The 25,429-nt window shown below is 45.5% G+C and overlaps 1 protein-coding gene across 1 annotated transcript; it reads left to right on the top strand.

The window, feature by feature from the left end:
- Positions 1-281: 281 nt before the first annotated feature.
- Positions 282-21,628, top strand: NIPSNAP1 (nipsnap homolog 1). The gene is made up of 10 exons (XM_060269983.1): positions 282-424; positions 3,001-3,128; positions 5,747-5,792; positions 7,985-8,079; positions 9,393-9,463; positions 10,686-10,826; positions 17,232-17,263; positions 18,370-18,464; positions 19,397-19,480; positions 20,495-21,628. The coding sequence occupies exons 1-10, from the start codon at positions 324-326 to the stop codon at positions 20,557-20,559; spliced, it is 858 nt and encodes a 285-aa protein (XP_060125966.1). The 5' UTR covers positions 282-323; the 3' UTR covers positions 20,560-21,628.
- Positions 21,629-25,429: the final 3,801 nt, after the last annotated feature.

Genomic DNA, 25,429 nt, shown 5'->3' with positions numbered 1-25,429 from the left:
CTGGGCGCTGTAGTTTTGTTAAGGGCGCCGGCAATTGTAATTCTGCGAAGGGTGAACTACACGGCCCAGAATCCCTTGCGGGAAAGCCTGCCCTTCGAACGCGCTTTAAAAGGATAGTGTCAGGTGGCTAGTCCGCATGAAGGCTGCCGGCAGCTGACGCCCCCTTGCGGCTGTTACGAGACCCCAGGGGTCCCTCCCACGCCCGGGGAGGGGATGGTGTGCCGCATCTGAGCACCTAGATCCGCCCCAAAGCGTCGCGGCGGCGCCTCCTCCTCGTCCCTCCTCTCGGCCGGGTCTTGCTGGAGCCGCGGGCGAGAGCGAAGATGGCGACGTGGGCGTGCGGGATGCCGGCGCGGCGCTTGCTGCTAATGGCGGCGCTGCGGGGCGGAGACCCTTGCCTGGCCCGCGGAAGCGGCGGGGCCCGGTGAGCAGCTTGCCCTCCCCTCTCATCCCCACCCGGAGCCCTCCCCCGATGCTGCCTTGCGCACCTCTCCATGCCCAAAGTCTTGCGCCTCTGCCTGCGCCACGGGCGCTCCCCGGGTGGCAAAGGGTTAATCTCCAGCAAAAAAAAAGGGGGGGGAGAGATTTCAAGTCTGCCTTAGGATCGCAACCAAGGCCCGCAACAAACCCAGGAGGAAGGAAAAGGATCGTTTTCACTTTGCGCTCTTGGAGGGCTAGTGAGAACTGGCGCTGGAAGCGACAGGGGCGGCTTTTGCCACCGGGTGCTCTTAAAACGTAGTGGATTTTGGGGTCGTATCCAGCGTTGGGGTTCTACTCATAGGAGGCCCATTGAAATTAATGGACGTTACTTAACCTAGTGCCATGAACTTCAATGGGCCTGCTCTTGACTTTGTTGAATGCAACCCTTTCTGTTTTAAAATACTGTACAGTACTCATTTGCTTGATTCTTGAGAGTTTTGAGAGTCTTCTCTCTTTTCCCTCTTCTGTCTGTCATGGATGCTTTAGCTAAGATTCCTGCATTGCAGGGGGTTGGACTAAATGCCCCTTGGGTCCCTTCCAACTCTTAAGATTCTATGACGCTTTAGGCTGCAAAGCTAATCCCATTGAACTGCAAGTAAGCCCCACTGAATCTAGCAGGATTTTTGTCTGAGTAGATGGACTTATTAGGCTTGCGCTGTAAGTAACAAATTACTGTATTTGGAAAGCTGGAATTTTGGACTAGACTAGAGATTAGCTACGAGTCCTTGGATAACAGGTCAGTCTTCTCCAACTTGGTGCCTTCCAGCAATTTTGGACTCCAGCTGCCACCGACCCCAGCATCTTATGGCTGGAGGGCACCAGATTGGGGAACACTGGTGTCCATGTTCACATAGTCGCAGCCCCTGAAGGGGCCAGTGGGGATCCTTGCCTCCCTGATGGATTGTTTACCATCTATTTTCTGAAGTTAATGAATGACCAGCATTGGTGCAAAGGTCTTGGCCTCAAAGAAAGGGTATCTCTCTCTCTCACTCACTCTCCCCATCTCTCTCTTTATTTATCTAGTTGCCATCTTAGATCAGAAGCAGAATATTAGATCCATAACATTCGCTGGACTGGAATGGTACCCATTGCTCGGTAGAGCTGTGTTCGAGAGAAGCCGTTCGTTTTTTTATTTTGCAGCTTTTGCAGATAGATATTTTATTTTTACGTGGGGGGAGAGAGAAGCTTGATCAGAATTTCTATATAACCATATTTGTACCGAAAACTTCCCTTTCATGTCGGTTATCCAACCTTGCGACGTAGTTCTGGATTATTATTCTCCATCTCCTAGATCAGGCATCCCCAAACTGCGGCCCTCCAGATGTTTTGGCCTACAACTCCCAGGATCCCTAGCTAACAGGACCAGTGGTTGGGGAAGATGGGAATTGTATTCGAAAACATCTGGAGGGCTGAAGTTTGGGGATGCCTGTCCTAGATTTTGCAGGGGGGGGAGAGGTGAAATGTGGGGTCCGTCCTGATTCACATTTCACTCTTATTTCACAAGATTTATATACCGATGGATTGCAATAACCTCAAAGCAGTTTGCAAAAAGAGCAAAATGTTAAAATTACCATTTAAAAAGTTTTAAACAACTGTTTTAAAATAATTTTAAAAATCAACAATAAGGTAAAAAGCAGATTCAAACAGATGCTGACATTCTGCATGTCTGGATAAGCTTGTCTGAACAAAAAATGTTTTCAGCTGCACCCATTTTACAGCTGGGAATGAAGCTTGGAGCAAGCTGGTATGCGAAACTAAAGTAAACCAGTAGCAGTTTTACAAGCTGCAAAATGCTCCATTTGTCCTCTACCAGCTCGTTTTTTAAGAGCCCATGCGAACTGATGCAGAATTATCCACAACACAAGGGCATAATAACTTAAAACAAGGAAGGCTACCTGCTTCAGAACCCTTATGCTGATTTATGCAAATTATAGGGACTGAAACTCATTATTGGCCTTTGAGAAGTAATGAATCAACATTTGTCCTGTTCCTTGGTCGCCTGGAGGTCATTTCTCACTCACCATAGGCAACCAGGTGCATTGCAATTCAGAAACCTGGTCCGGATGTTTTGCTGCGAAGGCTGCCACCTCCTCTTTCCTTTTGTGGGTTGCCTTTCTGACCATAGCTGCCACGTCTCCCATTCTTTGCGGGAAACCCACGTATTTTAAACCGTTTCCTGCTGGCAGCCCGGATTGGAAAAAATCCCGTAAATCCCCCGGATTTCCTACCTGCCAGGGAGGCTCCATTTTGGGTCCTGGCGCCGCCCGATTTCCGGTGCCCAGACATGGGTAGCACGGCACTGGAAGTCGCTTCTACGCATGTCCGGACATGCGTAGAAGTGACTTCCGGTACTGCGCTACCCATGTACGGGCACCGGAAATCGGGCGGCGCCAGCACCGGAAGTTGCTTCTACGGTGTCGCTTGGGACTAGCCAACGTTCGGTGCCGCGCCGCTGCTGATCCCACATTTTTCAGCGGGAGACTTGGCAGCTATGTTTCTGACACCTGCGTTTTCTTTCAGGGACTACTCCAAAGACCACGAAAGCAGCTGGTTCCGTTCCCTCTTCGTCCACAAAGTGGACCCCCGAAAGGATGCTCATTCCAACCTCCTGTCAAAGAAAGAGACCAACCACTTGTACAAGATACAGTGTGAGCCGCCACCCCCCCTTGCCCCTAAGCTTCCTTTCCCCTCTGCTCTGGCCATAAACCTCTCTGTTGCTTTCTGCTCGGGTGAGGGCAGAGGGCTGGTCCACGGGTAAGGACTACGCAGTACCACCAGCAGCAGATTTCCTGTCTTCTGCTTAGCAGAGCATTTATTTTATTACTTTATTACGGTCATAGACCGTAAACATCTAAATAAGTAGCATAACAGTATGAATCTAAGCGAATAATTATTAAATATAGGGGAACAAGAACCAAACGTAGATTTAAACATATACATAGAATAACTAGTGGTTTTCAGCCCGTTCAATAACGGGCACTAGAATCCTGGGACCTGTCCTTGCTGTCGGCGGCAGGGGGACAGGAATGGAGGAGGAGAAAGCGCTGCTTTCTCCTCCTTCCTTCCTCTCCCCCAGCCGCCGACAGGAAGGACGCGCGCACTCTCCCCCCCCCCCCGCCTCCTCCAACCGCCGCTCCTCACGGCCAGGGAGGGTTGTGAGGAGGCCTTCGCCGGCCTCCACCCTCGCTTCTCTGACGTGCCCTGCAGTGAGGCGGTGTCCGGCGGGAGCGGCGGTTGGAGGAGGCAGAGTGGGGGGAGAGTGTGCGCGCGCAGTCTCTGCTGTCCAATCCCTGTATCCCTGGGGCACATGCGCAGTGACCCAGGAACACACGGGACAGCTTGGACGCAGGGACAACTTGGACATTATTATATAGGATTAAGCATAGACGATGGGTGAGTAAAAATTTATAAGAAAAATTAAAAGATCAGTTAATACAGCTATATGGGGTGGGCTTCAGAAGTGCGGATCTAACAATATGGGCCTTCAGTTTAGGATTGAATTGTAGTATAGACCATTCTTCGTAAGATATCTATCATGGCAGCGCAAAATCTGGCGACTGAATATGTGATTTCTGGGCTCTATATGTAATAGGGAGATGTTGTGGTGTTCCGAATTCCCAGGAAACTTATATAAGATGGGTTGGATAAACCTAGTTCGAATGTCTATATATTCAGCAGAGCAGCGTGGGGAGGTGGGTGATAGACGAAGAGCCTTCCAGGCTTTGCGTAAAAACCATGGAAGCTTCTTGGGGCAGAACTTTGGCTTTCTGAAAACTTTTTAATATACAGTACAGTATATATTTTAAATTATCATTCTTTTACTTTTTCACATATAAGAAACATAATTCAAAATACAGTCGTACCTTGGAAGCTGAACGCCTTGTCAGTCGAACATTTTGGCTCCCGAACGCTGCAAACCCAGAAGTGAGTGTTCCGAGTTGCAAGCATTCTGTGGAAGCCAAATGTCCGACACGGGTTCCGATTGCATGCCGGAAGCTCCTGCAGCCAATCGGAAGCCGCACCTTGGTTGCCAAACGTATTGGAAGTCGAACGGACTTCCAGAACGGATTCTGTTTGGCTTCTAAGGTACGACTGTACAATAACCAACAGCAATAGCAGCTGGTGTGTTATTTCTCGGAAACAAAGTATAGCAGCAGCTTAAAGCTGGAACTGCTGCTTAGAAGAAGTTTATAATGCGTATTAAAGTCTAGTCCAATTAGGTCTCTCCATATGTTTCTCCGGATCTGGGGAGGCTGTCTCAATTGATGGTTGCGTCTCAAATGGGAGATGAATGGATGCCAGGTGTTGTAAAAGGATGAAGGAGAAACGCTTAATATTAAGGCATTGGTTGGAGGGCAACGAGTCAAGTTTCTCGACCTCATGATTACAGAAGCTACATTGACAGTCTCTGTTGCCTGTGATATAGTGACTTCTTGCTGCCTGCTTCCAACCAATCTATCAGGGTCCATGGCAGACTTAGTCAAACCACCACCACCCCACCGCCAAATCTGTTTCTTGCCTCCAAGAAGTTCCAAATTCTGTGCAAGATGCAAATAATAAACAAACAGACAAACAGACACTCAGAATTAAGTGTGCTGGTTAAGCAGGAATAATGCACACAAAATAATATCCCAGTATCTGAAGCGCTGTCACGTGGAGCAAGCTGTTTTTCTGCTGCTCCAGGAGATAAGGACCCAAACCAATGGATTCAAACAACAAGGAAGGAGATTCTGACGGAGCGTTCAGAAGAACTTTTGAGTTGTTTGACAGTGGAATGGGCTCCCTTGGAAGGTAGTGGCCTTTTCCCTTCATTGGAGGTTTTTAAACACTGGTGGAATGGGCCACCTGTCAGCGATTCTTTAGCCATAATTCCTGTCTCGCAGGGAGCTGGACTCGATGACCCTTGGGGTGCCTTCCATCTCTACAGTTCTAGGATTCCATTTCAAAACAAAACACCCTGTTGCCGTTACTTGAGAATTTGAGAACAGAATCTGGATTCTGGAATAGAATCTGGATTCTTGATGTGTCTTTTATCTGGCCAGAATACTTGTTGCTTCAGGAAATGTATTGTTATTTCTTTGGTGCAGAATGCTTTCTGTGGGGCAGCCACAAATAATTTCCCTGCTGGCTCACCAGGGGAGCGAGTTGGTGCTGTTCAATGAGACTCTTTTCCTGCAAGCTCGATTGCTTCTTCTGCTCTTCCTCCCTCCCTGTTGTTTTGCATTTGATGCTAAGCCAAATGCAACTGTTTTCTTTGTCATTTCAGTCCACAATGTGAAACCTGAGTGCCTGGATGCCTATAACAACCTGACGTAAGTCTCTCCCGCTGTCAGGAATCCTGAGATTGAGAAGAGAGGTTATTTTAAAGGCCCTAACGACAGCATGGTGCAATTCAATAATAAAATTCCACAAACGGGAATTCTGCTGCAGTGTTCAGGGAGCCGTCCAGTTCCTACTCCCATCTTCCCAGAGACTCCATTCCTTTTAAAATATTTATTTATTTATTTGGTCTTTCAAATTAAAATTTTACAGAGATATATAACAACAACAACAACAACAACAACAACAACAACAACAACAACAACAACAATTTATTATTTATACCCTGCCCATCTGGGCAGCTTACAACAGAAAAATGAAATAAAACAATTAAACATTAAAAGCCTCCCTAAACAGGGCTGCCTTCAGATGTCTTCTAAAAATCTGGTAGCTGTTTTTCTCTTTGACATCTGATGGGAAGGCGTTCCACAGGACAGGCACCACCACCGAGAAGGCCCTCTGCCTGGTTCCCTGCAACTTGGCTTCTCGCAACGAGGGAACCGTCAGAAGGCCCTCGGTACTGGACCTCAGAACGATGGGGGTGGAGACATATTAAGTGTGAATCATAAAAACAAGATTCCAAGGAATCTCCTGGACTTCCATCCTCCCCTTTGTGGGTCCCTATTATTAATAATTTCCTCTGGCATCTTTTATGATGATACAAATCTTTTTACCTGTTCCATTATGTCCAGAATTCATCCTTAAACTACAAGTGATATTCCAATCCTACTAACGATTTTAACTGTTTACAGTGGTCTTTAAGATAAGTTACAATTTCCCCCCATTCCTTATTAAAATTTTTAGTATTCCTGATTTCTGAGTCTTCCAGTCTTTTTAGCCATTTTGGCATAGTCCATAAGCTTCATCTGCCATTCTTCCTGGTCAGGACTTTATCTTCTTTCCATTTCTGGGCCCCCAGACACTCCATTCCATCCATCCTGTCCTTTCCAGGTACTGCATTCTGCCCCCCCCCAAGTTTTCCTTTAAAAAAATCAGACAGCATTTGTTTAAAAGTATAGTGTGTTCTCAGCCTTGTTTTTAGAGGCAGGGGCTGTGTGTAAGGAGGAACATAATTTAAAATCCAATAAACAACAACAATAGCTAGAGGTGTATTAAATTGTGTGTGTGGAGAGAGAGAGAGAGAGAGAGAGAGAGACGCTTTTCAACTTTTCATAATACTAGGTCCGCCTGTGAAGGCACCTGCCTGATATCAACAGGCAGGGAGTTCCAAAGTGTAGGTGCTTTGGGGAATTTTAGGGACAGAACTACCCAAACATTATAGAAGTTTATTCATGTGTGTGACTACAGTGGCAAGAATGTTACTCGTCCCAAAAATGGAAAGAAGTAGTCCCAGAGAAAGAAGAATGGGTACAAAAACTTGCGGAATATGCAGAAATGGCAAAAACGTACCAGGAAAAATAAGAAATCAAGATAACAAGCTTTTTTTAAATAAAGGAATGGAAATAGTTTATTGAATATTTACAAACAGATAAGAACATTGGTAGGATTATTGTAACAACCTGCAGTTTTTAAAGAGTATATGTTTAAAGTAAATGAGTAAATGAAGTTAATTTGGAATATGTGGGGGGGGGATAATTTAAGCAACCGCAGAAAGGGGGGAGTCGAGTTTTGAAATGTTTAAATGATTGTAAAATTATTGAAATGTATAAAACTGACAATAATAAAACCATAAAAATTCGGTCTAATCTAATTAGCAGTGTCAAAATATCTTCAGAACATCTTCAGGACTAGCTAAAGAGGATCCAGTGATATTAACCGCTGTAGTCCCTAAGTAGTAACACTCCTTTTAATCAGTTTTCTTTTAAACAACTGTTAAAATTTATACTTATTGCCTATTTTTAGATTATTATTGTTTTTCTTTTATTATGTACTGCATATTTATGTGTGTGCTGGTCAAGAACCGTAATAATAAATTTGAATTAAATTGAATAAAACAAAACCAAAAGTGTAGGTGCCGCCACACTAAAATATCAAGTTTTTACAAATGCGGAGCAGGCATTACGTGGTACTTGTAACAGTGCCAGTTCTGCTGATCGAAGTGGTTGAAGGGACAAATGTGGACTAAGGTGATGCCGTAGGTATTGTTATGAATAATTGCTGCTAACAATAAATGTGAGCCTTGGCTATACCCACCTTGCCTGTCGATTCCATGTCTGCTTTGCAGGGAGCAGGTACTTCCAAAGCTGCACTCGGACTCGGACTACCCCTGCGACCTGGTTGGCAACTGGAATACTTGGTACGGTGAACAGGACCAGGCAGGTGAGGGGGCAGGGCCAACCATGCAGGGTGGGTTTAGGGGCCTTTGAGTTCTACCTTGACAGGAAGTTCATTGCATATGACTCGGGGAGCCATAGTGATTCAGCCCATTCTCCCCCTCCGTTTTTTTTTTTAAAAAAAAAACAAATCCGTAATCTGTTAGCCACTGCCTCTAATCAGAACCTCCATCATCATCACTTTCAATTTGTATACCGTCTTTCTATCTTACAATACTCAATGTGGTTTACAAGCTGAAGAAACAAAGAATGTACGGGATCGGAGTGAAGTAGCAGTGGAAGAAGATTGGAAGAAATTTTAAATTTATTTAAAGAATAAACGTATAATAGATTAGAATTAGTGGAAGTGAGGGAGATAAAATAGAGGTTGTAGATAATACAATGGTGTGAAATAAGTATTGATAGAAGTTAAGGACAATCTAATTAAGAAGTAAGATCTAGATAGAATATAAAAGGATAAGATATAAAAGATTAAAGAATTAAGGTATAGTTAAAGTAACAATTAGAATTTATATAAGATTTAGAGTTTACTACGGGGGATATGTAAAGAATCGCAGAAGGAGGTGGAATGAGGAAGTCAATAGATTGGAAATAAGGGTTATAGTTAGAATTTTTGTTTTTGCATTTTTGTATTTTTTTGTATTCTTTTTGTATTCTTGTTTTTTCTTTTTTATGTTTTGTAATTTTCTTTGTGTGTTTTGTATTTTTGTATGTTTTGTTGTTTGAGAAAATCTTTAATAAATACATTTAAAAAAAGAAACAGCAACAAGTAAAAAAAAGAAACAAAGAATGTACACCTTATAATAATCTAATGCAATACAAAAATGTGATAATAAAACACAACTTTAAAATAAGTAACCTGCATCAAACAAAGTAACATTCAACAATCATTAGAATAGTATAGAATAATAATATCAGCATATAAAAATTAAACAGAAATCCACTCTTGACAATTACAATACATGATTTCTAAACTACAATCAGTAAAACAACGGCAAGCCACAGTGCATAAAATAATACAACACAAATTGAGAAGCAGAGACTCTCATGTGCAAGAGCAGTACATCCACAATTACTAGATGCTGTGTGCATTCCCAAAGGAGGCTCTCGAGATTCAGCCCTTCCTCCTCCCGATAAAAAAAGGGGAATTTCAAGACTTGATCAACCACAATCGCCTTCTGCATGCAAAATGGATGCTCTAGCAGTGAGCCACGTGGATGTTCGCTTTCAGCTGGGGTTTTTGGCCTGTTTCTTTGTTTGGGCTTGCACGGATTTGAGGCTCTCCTCTTCTTGTCCTAGTGCACCTCTGGCGATTCACCGGTGGCTACCCAGCCCTCGTGGACTGCATGAACAAGCTGAAACAGAACCAGGTACCAAGCACAGGTCTCTCTTCTCCAGGTGTACTGCTGGCAAGCCGGTGGTGGCACTGCCAGGCCACATCTGGCTAGCTGGTCTCTGCAGCAAAGAGCCGGCAGCAATCTTAATGGCACAGTTGAGTAGCCAAGGTGATGCCTTCCAGATGTTGGGGGTCCCCAACTCCCATCGGTCCAGCCAGCATGGCCCTCGATCAAGAATGATGGGACACCTGGAACATGCCAACATAGGAAGGCCTTTGGTCCAGCGAGCTTAGTGTTGTATACTCTGACTGGCAGCAGCTCTCCAGGGTTTCAGACAGGGAGTTTCTCTCAGCCTAACATGGAGATGTTGGGGGTTGGACCTGGGACCTTCTGCATACATAGCAGATGCTCTACCACTGAGTTGCGGCCCTACCACATTGCATACCCTCTGGGTAGAGTGTTAGGCTTGTGCATTTGACCCCTGGTTCAAGTCCCTGGCTAACTATAATAATTTATTATTTATACCCCGCCCATCTGCCTGGGTTTCCCCAGCCACTCTGGGCAGCTCCCAACATAATTAAAAGCACAATAAAACATCAAACATTAAAAATGTCCCGATACAGGACTGCCTTCTGATGTCTTCTAAAAGTCAGATAATTGTTTATTTCCTTGACATCTGATGGGAGGGTGTTCCACAGGGCGGGTGCCACTACCAAGAAGGCCCTCTGCCTGGTTCCCTGTAACCTCACTTCTTGCAGGGAGGGAACCGCCAGAAGGCCCTCGGAGCTGGACCTCAGTGTCCGGGCTGAACGATGGGGGTGGAGACGCTCCTTCAGGTATACTGGGCCGAGGACATTTAGGGCTTTATAAAGTTCGGCACCAACACTCTGAATTGTGCTCGGAAATGTACTGGGAGCCAATGTAGGTCTTTCAGGACCGGTGTCATATGGTCTCGGTAGCCATTCCTAGTCACCTGTCTAGCTGCTACATTCTGGATTAGTTGCAGTTTCCAGATCACCTTCAAACTCTGGCTGGGTTGACCCAAACAATAACCATCTGACATATAAGTACTGTCAACACATGACTTTCAGGTCAGTGAGGACTAGAAACTCGCTTGAAAGAATATAAGAACCAAATTCCATGCTTACACAGCACAACACTAGCCCACTCTCTTGGATCATGCCCCCCCATGGAAAGTACTGAAAGCCCACAGCTAAGTGCCGAAGTGACCCTTTTGATCTTTCCCCCTCTTCAGGAGTACCTGGAATTCCGGAAGGAGAGGAGCAAAATGCTGCTGTCCCGAAGAAACCAGCTGCTATTGGAGTTCAGCTTTTGGAATGAGCCTTTGCCACGACCTGGGCCCAATATATATGAACTGAGGACGTACAAGCTGAAAGTGAGTTCTGGGGGCTGAATGTTAGGGAGGGGGCGGATGTTACAGCTCAGGATACTAATATCTCCTGGAACATTTCAGCCAATATGAAACCTACACGGGCCATCGGGTCATCTGACACCCTTCTAGGAAAGCTTATGGTCAGTGAGGCAATTGAGGAGTTTGTTGGACCTTGCATTCTCTGCAGAATTTGAGTTCTAGCAGGTATTGGAATAGTTGAAGTCTCCTATGACTACTGTATCCCTCCATTTTGAATGTTTGGTAATCTACTCTAGGAAGGCATCATCCAGGTCTTCAGTCTGGCTTGGAGGTCTATAGCGCGCACACACACACCCATTGGAAGGTCACTGTTTAACTCTCCTACAGTTTTCACCCATATACTCTTAATTGTGGGAATGTTCAGGAATGTGGATGAGGAGATATTGTTTAATATATCCTATCCCCGCTTGCGCTAGCAAGCACAAAACTTTAGCAGAGTAAAAACATTCCCCTTTTGCAAAATACACAGCAGAAGAACGTTTGCGCAGGCTTGATTTAAGCCACTAAAATAAAGTGTATTTTCCTGGTATTTCCCCTTTTTCCCTCTTAAAAGAAAAGACACAACACAATGCTCTTAAAAGTATAAAAGATGTTTACTTACAAGCATCTCGAGGTACAGCACACTCAAGAGGTAGACTTGCTTAGTTAAAAGGTAATATATACATTGTGAAGTTCACTTATAAGAAGTGAGACTCCATCTCATCTCTCTCTCTAGGCTGGAGGCCTTGAGGGAGAGACTCACTAAGATGTGTGTAGTCCAAGAGGTCTGGTCCAAGAGAGGGAAAATGGCTGTTTCCTTCAGGATTTATCTGCCACTTCCTCAACTCATTTGCATGTGAAGGAAGAGGAAACTACGCTTAGTCATATCCTCCTCCTCAGTCCTCCAAGTGGACTATCTAGGGATTGTTGTGACTTGACTGCACTTAACCCTTTGCATCCCACAAACCCCTTCTCAGGCAATTCACAACATACACAAAAACATACATAAATAACTTTAATCAACCACCCAAGAGTCCCAGCTTGCCACGAAGATCCTGGAACTTCTCTCTTGGCAGGGGCTTTGTTAGGACATCTGCAGTCATCTGGTCAGTGTTGCAGTAACACATTTCAACAAGTCCATCCTCGATCACCTGGCGTATGTAGTGGTACCTGACCCCAATGTGTTTGGTGCGTGCAAGGAACTTTTCACTTTGTGTCAGCTTCATACTGCTCTGATTGTCCTCCATCAAGCTGACAGGTCCCGTTCTTGGCACGCCAAAGTCCTTCAGGAGCTGATCCAGCCAGGGGATCTCTCTGCAAGCTTCCGAAGCCGCAATGTACTCAGATTCTGTGGACGATAAAGCTACACATTTCTGTTTATAGCTGCCCCATGCAATAGCTCCGTCCCCATACATAAAAACATAGCCACTTGTGGATTTATAATCCTTATTGTCCCCAGCCCAATCCGCATCAGTGTACCCAAGCAGTTTAGGGTCTCTGACAGCTGGCAGTTTTAATTTACAGTCCATGGTTCCCTTTAGATAACGAACAACCCTCTTAACTCCAGCCCAATCATGCTCAGTGGGACAACTTACTTTCCTACTTAGGATCCCCACTGCACTTGCCAGGTCAGGTCTGCATGTGGTAACCAAATACAAAAGTTTGCCGACCGCTGACCTGTATTGCGTGTTGTTTGGCAGCAACTTCGAACCTTGTTGATTCTTCAAGAAGTCTGTGGCCATCGGTGTCGCAACTGGGTGTGCGTCCTGCATCTGCATGCTTTCAATCAGTTCAGTTATCTTTTGCCTTTGGCTGAGTAAGAACGATCCATCCTCTTCTCTCTCAACTTGAATTCCCAAGTAGTATTTCACTTTTCCAAGTTCCTTGACCTCTACTTCCCTGTTGAGGTGTTTGACTATGTCTTTATAGTCTTTCTCATTTGACGTAGAAATTAAAAGGTCGTCAACAAAGGCTAAAATGTACGAAAACTGTCCATTCCTTTGTTTGGTGTACAAGCACTTATCAGCAGTCCCTTGCTTGTACCCAAGCTGCACCAGCATCTCATGGAGTTTCTGGTTCCAAGCCCTCGCTGCTTGCTTCAAACCATAAAGTCCTTTCTGCAGCTTGCACACTAGATGTGCCTCATTTGGTTTAATGAAACCTTTGGGCTGCTTCATATAAATCTGCTCAGAAATTTCGCCGTGAAGAAAGGCTGTCGCAATGTCAATATGGTAAACTGACATTTGCTTAGATGCTGCAATACTTAAAAGTAGTCTGACACTGCTGTATCGAACTGTCGGTGCAAACACTTGATCGTAATCCTCTCCATACTTCTGGGAAAAACCTTGTGCCACAAGCCTAGCTTTGTAGCGTTGCACCTCCCCTTCTGAACCCTTTTTAACCTTGAACACCCATTTACTTCCAATTGCTTCCTTACCAGGAGGTAGTTCTGTGAGTGTCCAGGTCCTGTTCCGATGAAGTGCATCTATCTCCTCCTGAGCAGCTTTCCTCCAGAGACTGGCTTCATCTGGTGGCATCCTCTCTATCTCTTCCCATTTGGAAGGTTCCTGTGGAGACGCCGACCTTGTAAGGTAGGACAGCCGTAATGGTGGAACACCTCTGTTGGTTCTGGATGAGCGTCTGACCTCTGGTCTTTCGACCGCATCAGCTTCCTCATCCTCCTCCAGCAGTGGCATATCCCCATACAGCTGCTCGTCATCATCTTCGTCTCTGGTGCTGCCAGGGGCCTGGACCTCCACGTCTTCTCGGGTGTCACCTATAGGGGGTGCTACGACACTAGAAGTTGGATTAGTACTTTGTATTGGTTCAAAAGGAAAAATCACAAATTCCTCATCCTGTGGCTCCTTGGAACAATCAATGGCAGTGTCCTTTGTATCAACTTTGCCTTGCTCATCGAAGTAAATTACATGCTGCGAACTTGTCTTGCCAGTTTGCGGATCCAAGACTCTATATCCTTTTCCTCCAGAAGCGTACCCAACTAGGATCCCTGCCTTCGCTCTGGAATCAAGTTTGTGTCTGTGCTCCTTGGGCACATGATAGTAGCACAAACTTCCAAATACACGTATATGTGACAAATTTGGGGCTTTTCCATGCCAAAGTTCAAATGGTGTGCGCTCTGCGCCTTTTGTGGGCAGTCTGTTCTGAAGATAGACTGAGCAACGAGCCGCTTCACCCCACAGCCTGTGTGACAAGTTAGCTTCCTTTAGCATGCACCTTGTCATTTCCAAAATGGATCTAAATTTCCTCTCTGCAATTGAGTTTTGTTGGGGTGTGTAGGCAACTGTGGTCACGTGTGATATGCCTTCTCTAGCCATGACGGCCTGCATCTCATGTGAACAAAATTCCCCACCATTATCGGACATTAAAATGGAAGGGGCTCGCTGGAACTTGTTCTTGACCATGTTAAGATAGTCCCTGAACAATTCCACTGTCTCACTCTTCTCCTTGATAAAGTAGGCTACGCAGAATCTCGAGAAATCGTCCAAAAATATCAAAATATATTTATTACCTCCTAGAGAAGACACATTCATTGGTCCACATAGATCTGTATGGACAATGTCCAATACTTTAGTGCTTCTCTTCTCTGCACAACGTGGGAAAGAAGGTTTAGTTGCTTTCTCACTAACACAAGTTATACATTTTGATGTTGGTGTATTTGTGTTGCTTTGCTTTACCTGCAGACCTCTCACAAGATCACCTTTCTGTAGTTCCAGAATAACGTTGGTGTCTCTGTGTCCAAGTCTCTTGTGCCAGAGTTCCAGACTTCCTTCGTCCTTTTGACTTGGTTGCGCCACCTTTGCAGACTGGTTCTGCTGGTTCTCTGAAACATTAAGCTCATATACACCATCCTTTAGTGTGCCTTGAACATAAACTTCATCATGCTTAGTCACAATACATTGTCCTTTTTCAAATGTAATTTTAAAACCTTTCCTGTCCAAACTGGACACGCTGAGTAAGTTGCAATTAAGCTTTGGTGCAAACTTAACTTCAGTTATCTTAGTATTAATTGTTTCATGATCTACGTTGAATTTCAAATTCACAGTTCCTGAACCAATTGCCTTTACAATGTTGCCATCAGCAATCTCAATTTCAGAGGTTTCATCCCCATTAATCTCATTAAAATACTCCTTTTCATAACAGAAATGAGAACTCGCTCCACTGTCAAGAATCCACTTATTGCGCTTATTTTCACAATCCTGGACAGCTAAACTCCTCTCCTGCATCAACATGGTTTGCTCATGACTCCCCTTCTTAACACCTTGTGGTTTTGAGGGGTGGGATTCAACTTTATCCCCATTTTGACTCTTGCAGTTCCTTGCTATGTGGTTTTTCCCATTGCATTTAAAACAAATTATTTCTCTAGATGTCTGTCTGGACTTTCCAAAATGCTTGGATGCATAGCTGCTATCCTTCCTCCTTGGATTCCTTTCTTGAGAATCAAGGCTATCTCTGCATTCCTCTCTTAAATGGTTGATAAGCTCATTAAAAGTTAAATCCTTTGTGTGATCCATTATACTTTTAAATGGAGCAAACGTAGGTCCCAATGATGCAAGCATAAACGTTACTTTAGTCACATCATCAAAGGCTCTGGGAGTAAGGGCAATTCTTTGAACAATCTCAGAAAAATTCTTAAAATGCTCTGTAAACTCTTCTCTAGAATTCATCTTCAACTTGAGTAACTTATCCAACAAGTATCTATAGGAACTCTCTGTAGATTGTGCATAAATGCGTTCAATGTCCTCTAGGATCTTAGATGCATCATCTTCAAAATTTATCATTGATAGATGCTCATTCCTCAAACTGCTCAAAATTATGTGCTTGGCTTCATCATTTTTAATACTCCAAGCTTCTATCTTAGCTAAAGCTTCTGCATCGGTTCCTGTAGGCTTTTCTTCCTTAATGGCCTGCAGAACACGCCTAGCAGCAAGATAAACTAAAACGCGCTGCTTCCACTGCACAAAATTATTGTCATCCAGCAGCATAAAACTTGGTCTTGCCTCACTATCAAAACTGCAGCTTGCCATCTTAAAACTTCAAAAATTTCCAAAATTCAAAAATCTTTCAAAAATCAAATTCAAAATCTCAAAAATATCTTCACTACCTCTGAGCTTTCTCAGTGCTGTAAACTCTGAGGGAGGGGAGGGGTAGTTAATCCCCCAAGCACACTGCAGAACAAAGAGACCATGTGCTCAACCAGGAAATCCTAACTGGAAAAATCCTACAGAGTTCAAAATCACAATCCAAATCAATCCTTCAAAAATACACAAAATACGCAACTCTGGGCCGCAATAACCCTATGTGGGAATGTTCAGGAATGTGGATGAGGAGATATTGTTTAATATATCCTATCCCCGCTTGCGCTAGCAAGCACAAAACTTTAGCAGAGTAAAAACATTCCCCTTTTGCAAAATACACAGCAGAAGAACGTTTGCGCAGGCTTGATTTAAGCCACTAAAATAAAGTGTATTTTCCTGGTATTTCCCCTTTTTCCCTCTTAAAAGAAAAGACACAACACAATGCTCTTAAAAGTATAAAAGATGTTTACTTACAAGCATCTCGAGGTACAGCACACTCAAGAGGTAGACTTGCTTAGTTAAAAGGTAATATATACATTGTGAAGTTCACTTATAAGAAGTGAGACTCCATCTCATCTCTCTCTCTAGGCTGGAGGCCTTGAGGGAGAGACTCACTAAGATGTGTGTAGTCCAAGAGGTCTGGTCCAAGAGAGGGAAAATGGCTGTTTCCTTCAGGATTTATCTGCCACTTCCTCAACTCATTTGCATGTGAAGGAAGAGGAAACTACGCTTAGTCATATCCTCCTCCTCAGTCCTCCAAGTGGACTATCTAGGGATTGTTGTGACTTGACTGCACTTAACCCTTTGCATCCCACATTAATCTGCCTTCCATGCTCCAGGTCATGGATCTTTTCACAAGTGTATATATCCTTTACGTACAATGCATCTCCCCTGCCCTTCCTCTTTGGACTATTCCTTTTGAATAGGTTATACCCCGCAATTTCTACATTCCAGTCATGAGTCTCATCCCACCAGGTTTTAGTAATTTCTATTAGGTCATATTTTCCATCGTGTATTAAAAGCTCAAATTCGACTTGCTTGTTTCCCATACTCTGTGCATTAGTGTAGAGACAACTGAAACAATGAGTCATTTCCTCCAAATGCTTCCTCCTTGTAGTTTCCTGCCCTTTAGTAGGTTTCTGGAGCACCACTTCAGTTTCCTGTGCATCAATGAAGCTACATGCCCAAAAGATTGAGCTTGGGAAGCTCACCACAACTCTTCGAGAGAGCTTTCCCTGAAGTTTTACAATCATGACTACAAGCTGTGCACATCACCTCTCCCTTTTGCTTTCAGCCTGGGACCATGATTGAGTGGGGAAATAACTGGTAAGCAGATTTTTCAAATACCTTTTATGTGCCTTTATCCAAAAGATCATTTACGGGAGGTGGAGCTGCTGGTACATTGCCTTACAAGACCGTACAAGGAGGAGTAGCTTCCACTGCCCCTTTCAGAAAAAAGAAAAAAAAAGGTTTCTAAGGCTGAAAGCTTAACCTTGCTTCCTTGGGAGTAGGCCCCACTGAATTTAGTGGGACTTGCCTCTGAGTAGGCGTCAGGATTGTAGATATAAGCAGCAAAAATCCAAGCCTGTCTTCATGAAGCCAGCCTTGAGCTTCCACAAATAGTGGTGGGTGTGTCAATTTCAGTTCCTCATTTATCCCAAACTTAAGTTCATTTTGCTACATAAATGGGTTGTGTGGGTTGTTGTTTTTTTGCCGCTTAGAGATTTTTGGAAATACTGGTTTCTATGTACTTAGATTTCTACTAACACATAGACTTTGCTCGTTAGGTAAAAGTGAAAGAGACAGTTTTGCCATTTCCCCTTAAGGCACTGTTTTTGTACAGTGGGACCTTGACTTACGAATTTAATCCATTCCAAATGCACACTCGTAGGTCGAAAACTTCGTAAGTCGAGTTTCCCATAGGAAAAGCGGTTTCCCATAGGAATGCATTGGAAACGGAAAAATTCGTAAGTCGAGGAAACCGCATCTAAAAAATTGTAAGTCGAGGAAACCGCATCTAGCCGCGAACGGGTTTTCCGTTCGGATGTTGGAAAAATCGTAAGGGCGCGGCCACTTTTCCCGCTCGTAAGTCGAAAACATCGGATGTCGAGGAGCTCGTAAGTCGAGGTCCCACTGTACGTTGCTTTCTGTGCTGCATGCATTTTTATGCGCACTTCGAAGGAGGCAATGCACCCATCGCATAGCTGGGGAGCCTGTGCTGTTGGACTATAGCTCCCATCATCCCTCACTTGGGGCCATGTTGGCTGCTGGCTGGGAGTTGTAGGCCCATAACCTCTGGAGGGCTACATCCCTGAAGTCGTGGGGCAAGCACAGGTTTGCTGTTCTCTCTTTGGGTAGGGCAGAAATGGCCAATGATAGCGATTCATTTATTACTTGTTTGCGTCTTGCTCTCTCCCTTGATTGGTGAACAGGGCACGGGCCATTAAATATCGCCAAGAGAACCAGGAAGCTGTGGGCGGCTTCTTCTCACAGATCGGGGAGCTGTACATCGTGCATCACTTGTGGGGTAAGTGGCTGCCCAAATGGGGCCGATGAAAAGTGTTGAAGTCCAAAAGATCCAGAGGGTCTTGGGGGAAGACATCCCTGCACCCCTCTCGAAAAGCCTGTGGCCATGAGCTCCATTGGGTTACCCCTGAATTGCCTGCCCTTCTGTACATTTCATAGAAACAGAGAATCGTATAGAAGGGACCTCCCCCCAAGGGTCATCAAGTCCAACCCCCCTGCCATGCAGGAATCTCAGCTAAAGCATCCATGACAGATGGCATCCAACCTCTGCTTAAAAACCTCCAAGGAAGGAGAGCCCACAATCTCCCGAGGGAGACTATCCACTATCAAACGGCTCTTAACTGTCAGAAAATTCTTCCTGACGTTTAGCCAGAATCTCCTTTCATGTAATTAGAAGCCATTGGTTCGAGTCCTACCTTCCAGAGCGGGAGATAACAAGCTTGTTCATTCTTCCATGTGACACCCCTCCTTCCCGCCTTGAGATATTTGAAGATGGCTATCATATCTCCTCTCAGCCTGCTCTTTTCCAGTCTAAACATACCCAGTTTCCTTCAACTGTTCCTCATAGGGCTTGGATCCCAGATCCTTGATCATGTCTTGGTTGCCCTTCTCTGCCCCCTTTCCAGCTTGTCAATATCCTTCTTAAATTGTGGTGCCCAGAACTGCACTCCAGGTGTGGCCTGACAAAGGCAGAACATAGCGGTCCTCTGACTTCCCTTGGTCTGGACACTATACTTCTGTTGATGGAGCCTAGAATAGTGTTAGCTTTTTTGCAGCTGCATCACACTGTTGACTCATGTTAAGCTTGTGGTCTACCAAGACTGCATTAGCTTTTTCTGCTGCTTAACATGAGTCAACCACTTTATGCAGCAGCCACAAAGCTTCCCGTGTCGATGAGCTTTCCTGTGATGTTGTGGTTTGCTGTCGTTCTAGCCTACAGGGACCTGCAGTCTCGAGAGGAGACGAGGAATGCTGCCTGGAGAAAGCGAGGGTGGGATGAGAACGTTTATTATACAGGTGAGGCATCTTTTTCACAGTGGTGGCTGGTATTCAGGGCTGATGGCTTGCAAGGCAGGAGACCAACATTAGGGGGAGCCAGCCCAGAACCAATGACAGACTCTGGGAATGAGACAGAGATGAGAGCACTTCTTTTGCACTCCCTGCCTTGGCTGATCTCTCACAGAGTCCCTGGTGCTTAGAGAAGCTGTTTTTCTGAACATCCTCTGCAGGAAAAAGCTTTATCCAGGTGTACCCTCACACTAGGGGTGCTGGACTAGATCTGGCCAGTGGGCTGAACCCTTATCTCTGCCACCCTCCTCCAAGTTTGACAGGCGGCGTGGCCATCCCACCTGTCAATCACCTGGCACCAGGTGACTTGCTTTTGCCATTGTGGACAGTTAGCTGGTCGGAGGGAGAAGAGGGAGCAAACTGGAAGGAGGAGGTGTCAGAAGCTGAAGAGGTAACCGGGTTTAGTGAGGAGAGAGAGTCTGTGGCAGAGAGCAGTTCAGAATCAGAGGCAGGAGAGGAGGAGGACCAAGGGGCAAGAGATGAGGCGGGCTGCTGAAGAAACCAGGAAGTCTCCCCCTCCTGTTGCGACCAACTTCCCTCTTCCCTGGTCTCCCAGAACCAAAGGAGGCATGAAGGCAGGGAATTCTCAGGTGGTTTGGGAAGAACATGGGGGAAAAAAGGAGACTTAGGGAGCTGTGGGGACCTTCGGTCTTCGCAACTGCCTCATCAGGGCAAGACCTACCGAGAAGCCTTGCTGTGCTCACTAGGCCTGAGCCGCTTTGTCTCTTCGAAGAGTTAACTTCACTGGCGCCTTGTGAGTTCCTGCTGGCCTCTCCCGCTAGGAGAACTCAGTCCTTGGAGAAGTCCTTCCTTCTATGAATTGTCAGTGCTCGGTTTTGGTGTCCTTGGACCAGAGAGCTTGTGTGGGGCTCCCGGTTGAGGGTGAGGGTGGAGTGGGCAGTGACAGGCAGGATCCTCTGCTCTGTGTCCTTGCCAAGTGACCACCGGGTTTTCCTTTTGCAGTGCCTCTGGTCCGGAGCATGGAATCACGAATCATGATCCCCTTGAAGATCTCCCCCTTGCAATGATGCTGTCGCCAGGCGCCCTCTCTCCGCACAAAACACGCAGAAAGAAATTGAGCTGGACACATTTTCCTCCGCCCGGATCCTCTCTGCACTCTTTTCTGACCTTCTCCTCACCCCATCACCTGCCCCCCACCTTCTCTTGCCGTTTTGTCTGGAGACCCATCTCCTTGCCTTCCTCCTCCCTTTCCCTTCCAGTCTCTTGGTTTCCAGAAGGTGCGTCGGAATCCTGCTGAGCTCATCTTTTTGATGCTGAGAAGCTTGGAGGCTTGACGTGTTGCCATAGATGGGCGACCCAGTCTGGCTTGTTCCAGAGGCTGATGATTCTTTGGATGAAACTGCTGAGGGGGTGCTGGCTGTTGCTTGTTGTGGCATACACAATTATCTTGAGATTCATTAAGAGGCCCCTGCTCCCCTCCTGGAACTACAGTTCCCAGAGTTCCCTGGGGAAAGGGATTGATTATTAAACCGATCTGGGAATTGTAGTGCTGGGAGGGGAATATCCGACGCGGGTTCTGCGGCTTCCGATTGGCTGCAGGAGCTTCCTGCAGCCAATTGGAAGCCGCGCCTTGGTTTCCAAACGTTTTGGAAATTGAATGGAAGTTGAATGGTTTCCGTTCAACTTCCGAGGTACGACTATTATGCGCAACAGGGTAGCGTTCTCGGTAATGTATTGAATGTGTACTTCGGGTGTGGGGAACCTTTATAACCTGCTGGATGTTGCTGAACTATAATTCCCATGGTCACGCTGGCCTTGCTTGCTGGAAGTTGTAGTTCTGCAGCCTCTGAAAGGCCAAAAGTGTCGTCCTCCTTGCCTGCTTAGCTTGGTCTCTCTATAATGCACAGACCGAAAAATCCCTGGTGGTTTAAATGTGGTCGCCCAGCTGTGAGTTAAGAGAGGAGGTGGAGAGAGACAAGGTCCTCTCAATGGCACAATTCATCTTTTCTCTTGACCAGTTACCCATCTCTGTGTAGCATAGTGAGGCTGTGCTTGTTCTTATTTTAAGTGCTCTTCTGCCTAGGGACCATGTTAAAACAGCCTAGCTGCACATGCAATAAAATATTTAATATACTACTGTGTGTGGCAGTGTGTATTGATTGTCCATTGTGGGGCTAGAGTAAAATTTCCTCTCCTCCAGATCCGTGAAATACCGAACTTGTAGATCAGTGTCAGGGAACTGTGGCATTGGAAGGGACCACGAGGGTCATCTAGTCCAGCCCCCTGCAATGCAGGAATCTTTTGCCCAACATGGGGCTCGAACCTACAACCCTGAGATTAAGAGTATCATGCTCTACCGACTAAGCTATCCCTTCAACAGCATCCCTATATATTTTTATTAATCATTTTATATTGAGTTTTACTGGGTTTTTTCTGAGACAAATGGCATAATATATAATCTCAAACACAGCTTACAGTACATAACAAAACCTGAGTGTGAACTTTGTCCCACTGCTACTTTGTTGATGCATTGAGGGGAGGACCAGGGAGAGAACTGAAGCAACCTGAGGTCCCAAAAACAGATGATATGTCGAAACAGCAGTGTGGAAGACCAAAGGAAGTCCTTTATTATTTTTTAGGCTGAAGACCAAAAATGTTTAGGTGTAATACCCGTCCACCCTGCAAGGAAGGTTTAGGTTGGGGGACAATGGCTGACCCAAAGCCACACCCAAGTGAGCTTCCTAGCCAAGTGTGGGGATTTGAACCCTGGTCTCCCAGGTCCAAGTCTGTCCCTCTTAACCGCCACACCGTGTGAGCTGTATATATTTCAGGGGGCCAAGAGGAAAGTAATGGATTGCCATGTGTGTTTGTGGCAGAGGTCTGTGCTACGAGCAGTCAGTGTGGCCCCAGAAGGTCACACGGGAGGGAACGTGGCCCTCAAGCCGGGAAAAGGCATAACCAGGACTTGTCCTCTGAGGCCTGGAAAGGCAGGAGTGTGGGGATCCAGCCACCTGCTCATTATGTAATTTGCCTCTCAGCTGCCTGTTTTGTTTGCAAAGCTGTTGGCAATTCAGTGGAATGTTGCAGAGCCAGGGCAAAGCCTACGGCAAGATTAGCAAACATAAGGTCAGGTCAACGTCCCATCTAGTCTAGCATCCTGTTCTCAGAGTGGCCAATCAGATGCCCCAGTGGGGATCCCAAATGCAGGACCTGAGGACAACAGCACTCTGCCTGCCTGTGATTCCTAGCAAGGGGTGTTCAAAAACATTGCTGCTTTCAAGCATGGAGGGAGAACATCACCATCGTGAATAGTTGATGACCACCTCATCTGTGAATGTTTCTCATCCATGAATTTTCCTCTTCCACTTTGTAAATTTTCATTAACTTTTCAAGAATTAGACCTATGCACTTCAATACATGATACATTTGTCTTTTTTCAACTTCCCACTCCATTTTCCATTTTATTTCTCCTCTGCTGCACAGTACTTTCTGCCTCTTATTCCGACCCATTGATGCTGTATTTTCTTAATTCCTTCTGTTGCTCATAGTCCTAATCCTGCTCGTCAGTTCATCGTATTTTCTTAAATAGCCCGAAAAGGGCTTCTGTTCTTCCACAAAGCCATCATTGTTAGGTTCTCTTATTTGGGCCGTTCACTTTGCCAATTCTGCATAGTCCCATTGCCTTACTTATCTGTTCTTTGGTGGCAACTTCATCCTTCCATTTTTGTGCGGAGAGAATCCCAGTAGCGGTCACTCCCTCTTGCGGGAGTTTTGTCTGCCTTGAACCCTTCCACCTTTCCACTTGGTTGGATGTCCCCGAGTTCTAGAGTTATGAGAGATGGAGAAAAGCTTTCCTCTATTGACTTTCTCCACCCTGTGCATCGTGTTATACACTTGATACTAGGCTAGGAATGAGGAACCTGTGACTTCCCAGATGTTGTTGGGTTGGGCTTAGCTCAGTGGAAGACCGGGGGGCTGGGCACAAAAGTAACAAGATAAGCTTAGGGCAGGCATCCCCAACCTTCAGCCCGCCAGATGTTTTGGACTACAATTCCCATCATCCCTGACCACTGGTCCTGTTAGCTAGGGATCATGGGAGTTGTAGGCCAAAACATCTGGAGGGCCGCAGTTTGGGAATGCCTGGCTTAGGGCTTATAATCTTCAAATGGAGAACTACTTAGCCCTTAGCCCACGTGACATTGGAAACTGGATTTTTGATCAGGATGCCAACGTAAGACAGAACATCCATCATTGCCGCCCATTACTCTACTTGGTACCCCCAAATTAAGACCTATCACTCAAGGCCCCGTTACCTTGAGACTCCGATCTTCCCACCACTACGCAGGACCTTTGCAGAACTAAGATTCTAGCACATGGGTAGGCAAACTAAGGCCTGGGGGCCGGATCCAGCCCAATCGCCTTCTAAATCCGGCCCACAGACAGTCCAGGAATCAGCGTGTTTTTACATGAGTACAGTAGAATTATTTAAAATGCATCTCTGGGTAATTTGTGGGGCATAGGAATTCGTTCATCCCCCCCCCCAAAAAAAAATAGTCTGGCGCCCCACAAGGTCTGAGGGACAGTGGACCAGCCCCCTGCTGAAAAAGTTTGCTGAACCCCTGTTCTAGCAGATGCCCTTGTCATATTTGGAGGGGAGATTTCGGGGAATTTCCCTTATGCATCACAAATGTATATCTGGATGCAATCAGGTAGAAGACATTACACACTTATCTGCTGATTTTCCCCCTGTATACAACGGCCAGAGCAAAATTTATATCGCCAATTCTTAACTGGCTTCCGGGTCGGTCCGCACAGGAAATGACAGTTGAACTCCTAGCAGATAAACATCTATATATTACACACCAAGGAACCAAATTTGCACTGCCAGCCAAGAAGCTGCATTCCAGCTTTGTGAATGCACTCCAGTCTTAAGTCTTAATGTTGTAAATTTCTTTACATGTTGTAAACTGCTACAGGTTACGTGTATGATCTTAGAGGAGAGTTCTCCTTTTATTCTCGTCCATTGTAAAGCCTTTTGGCTATATACAATAAAATCGACCACCAGCTTTGTGTGCAGAAGGGCCTAAGATTCAGTCCTTGGCATCACCAGGAAGGGTAAGGAATATCATTTGTTGGACCCTGAGCGGCTGCTGCCAGTCAGTGCAGGTAATAAAGCGCTAGATGGACCAATGGTTCAGTGGTAGAACATCTGCTTTGCACACAGAAGTTCCCAGGTCCCAATCCCCAGCAACTCTCCAGGTGAAAGGAACTCAAGTTTAGCAGTCCTTGGAAAACCAACTCCCAGGAGATGTAACCAACTTGAAAAACCAACTCCCAGGAGATGTAACCAACGGTATGAACAATTTTCTCTGCAGTTGTGGGTGGCCTCATATAGCAGGCATGGGGAACCTCCAGCCCATGGGGTAACTTAATCCCCAAAGGAGTCCCATTTTTTGGTCTGCAGAGTTTTTTACCCACCAGCACCTGACACACTGCCCCAAAAGTTTAAAAAAAGAACATTCTTCTGTGGAAAAGCTGATAGCTAAGCAGAGTCCTGGAAAATAAGATGTCTGGCTTTCAGGTGGCCTTGGTTTAATCACAGGTGTTATGTATTGGGTTTTATACATCCTTGGCTGCCAGGCATGTTCCAACCAATCGTATAAGCGTTGGCAGACGAACGTTCTAATGGCTAGCAAGCGCAGGCACCATCAACTGTCAAGTGGCACTTCTTGCGTGCGTCCTGTGAGCCTGTGGCATGGCCAAAAAAAATGGTTTATCTTCTGAGTTAGGCCAATAAAATTCAGAGACCAGAGGAGTTAAGAGTCCATTTTGTTTATTGCAAAGCAATAGGCTACAGTCAAATCATTTCACAAAACTGCAACCCCGCCCAATGTGGGGCAGAGGAATTTATAACATTTCAGACAAAGGATTTTGATT

Source organism: Zootoca vivipara, chromosome 17 (genome assembly GCF_963506605.1).
Source record: "Zootoca vivipara chromosome 17, rZooViv1.1, whole genome shotgun sequence".
NCBI classification, from domain to species: domain Eukaryota; kingdom Metazoa; phylum Chordata; class Lepidosauria; order Squamata; family Lacertidae; genus Zootoca; species Zootoca vivipara.
This window is presented reverse-complemented; position numbering and strand designations above follow the sequence as displayed.

Bases quoted from the DNA above. Each gene is read 5' to 3' on its own strand.
- NIPSNAP1 (XM_060269983.1), top strand. From the start codon at position 324: ATGGCGACGTGGGCGTGCGGGATGCCGGCGCGGCGCTTGCTGCTAATG. The intron at 425-3,000 runs GTGAGCAGCTTG...GTTTTCTTTCAG, and splicing joins CGCGGAAGCGGCGGGGCCCG to GGACTACTCCAAAGACCACG. The intron at 18,465-19,396 runs GTAAGTGGCTGC...CTGTCGTTCTAG, and splicing joins CATCGTGCATCACTTGTGGG to CCTACAGGGACCTGCAGTCT.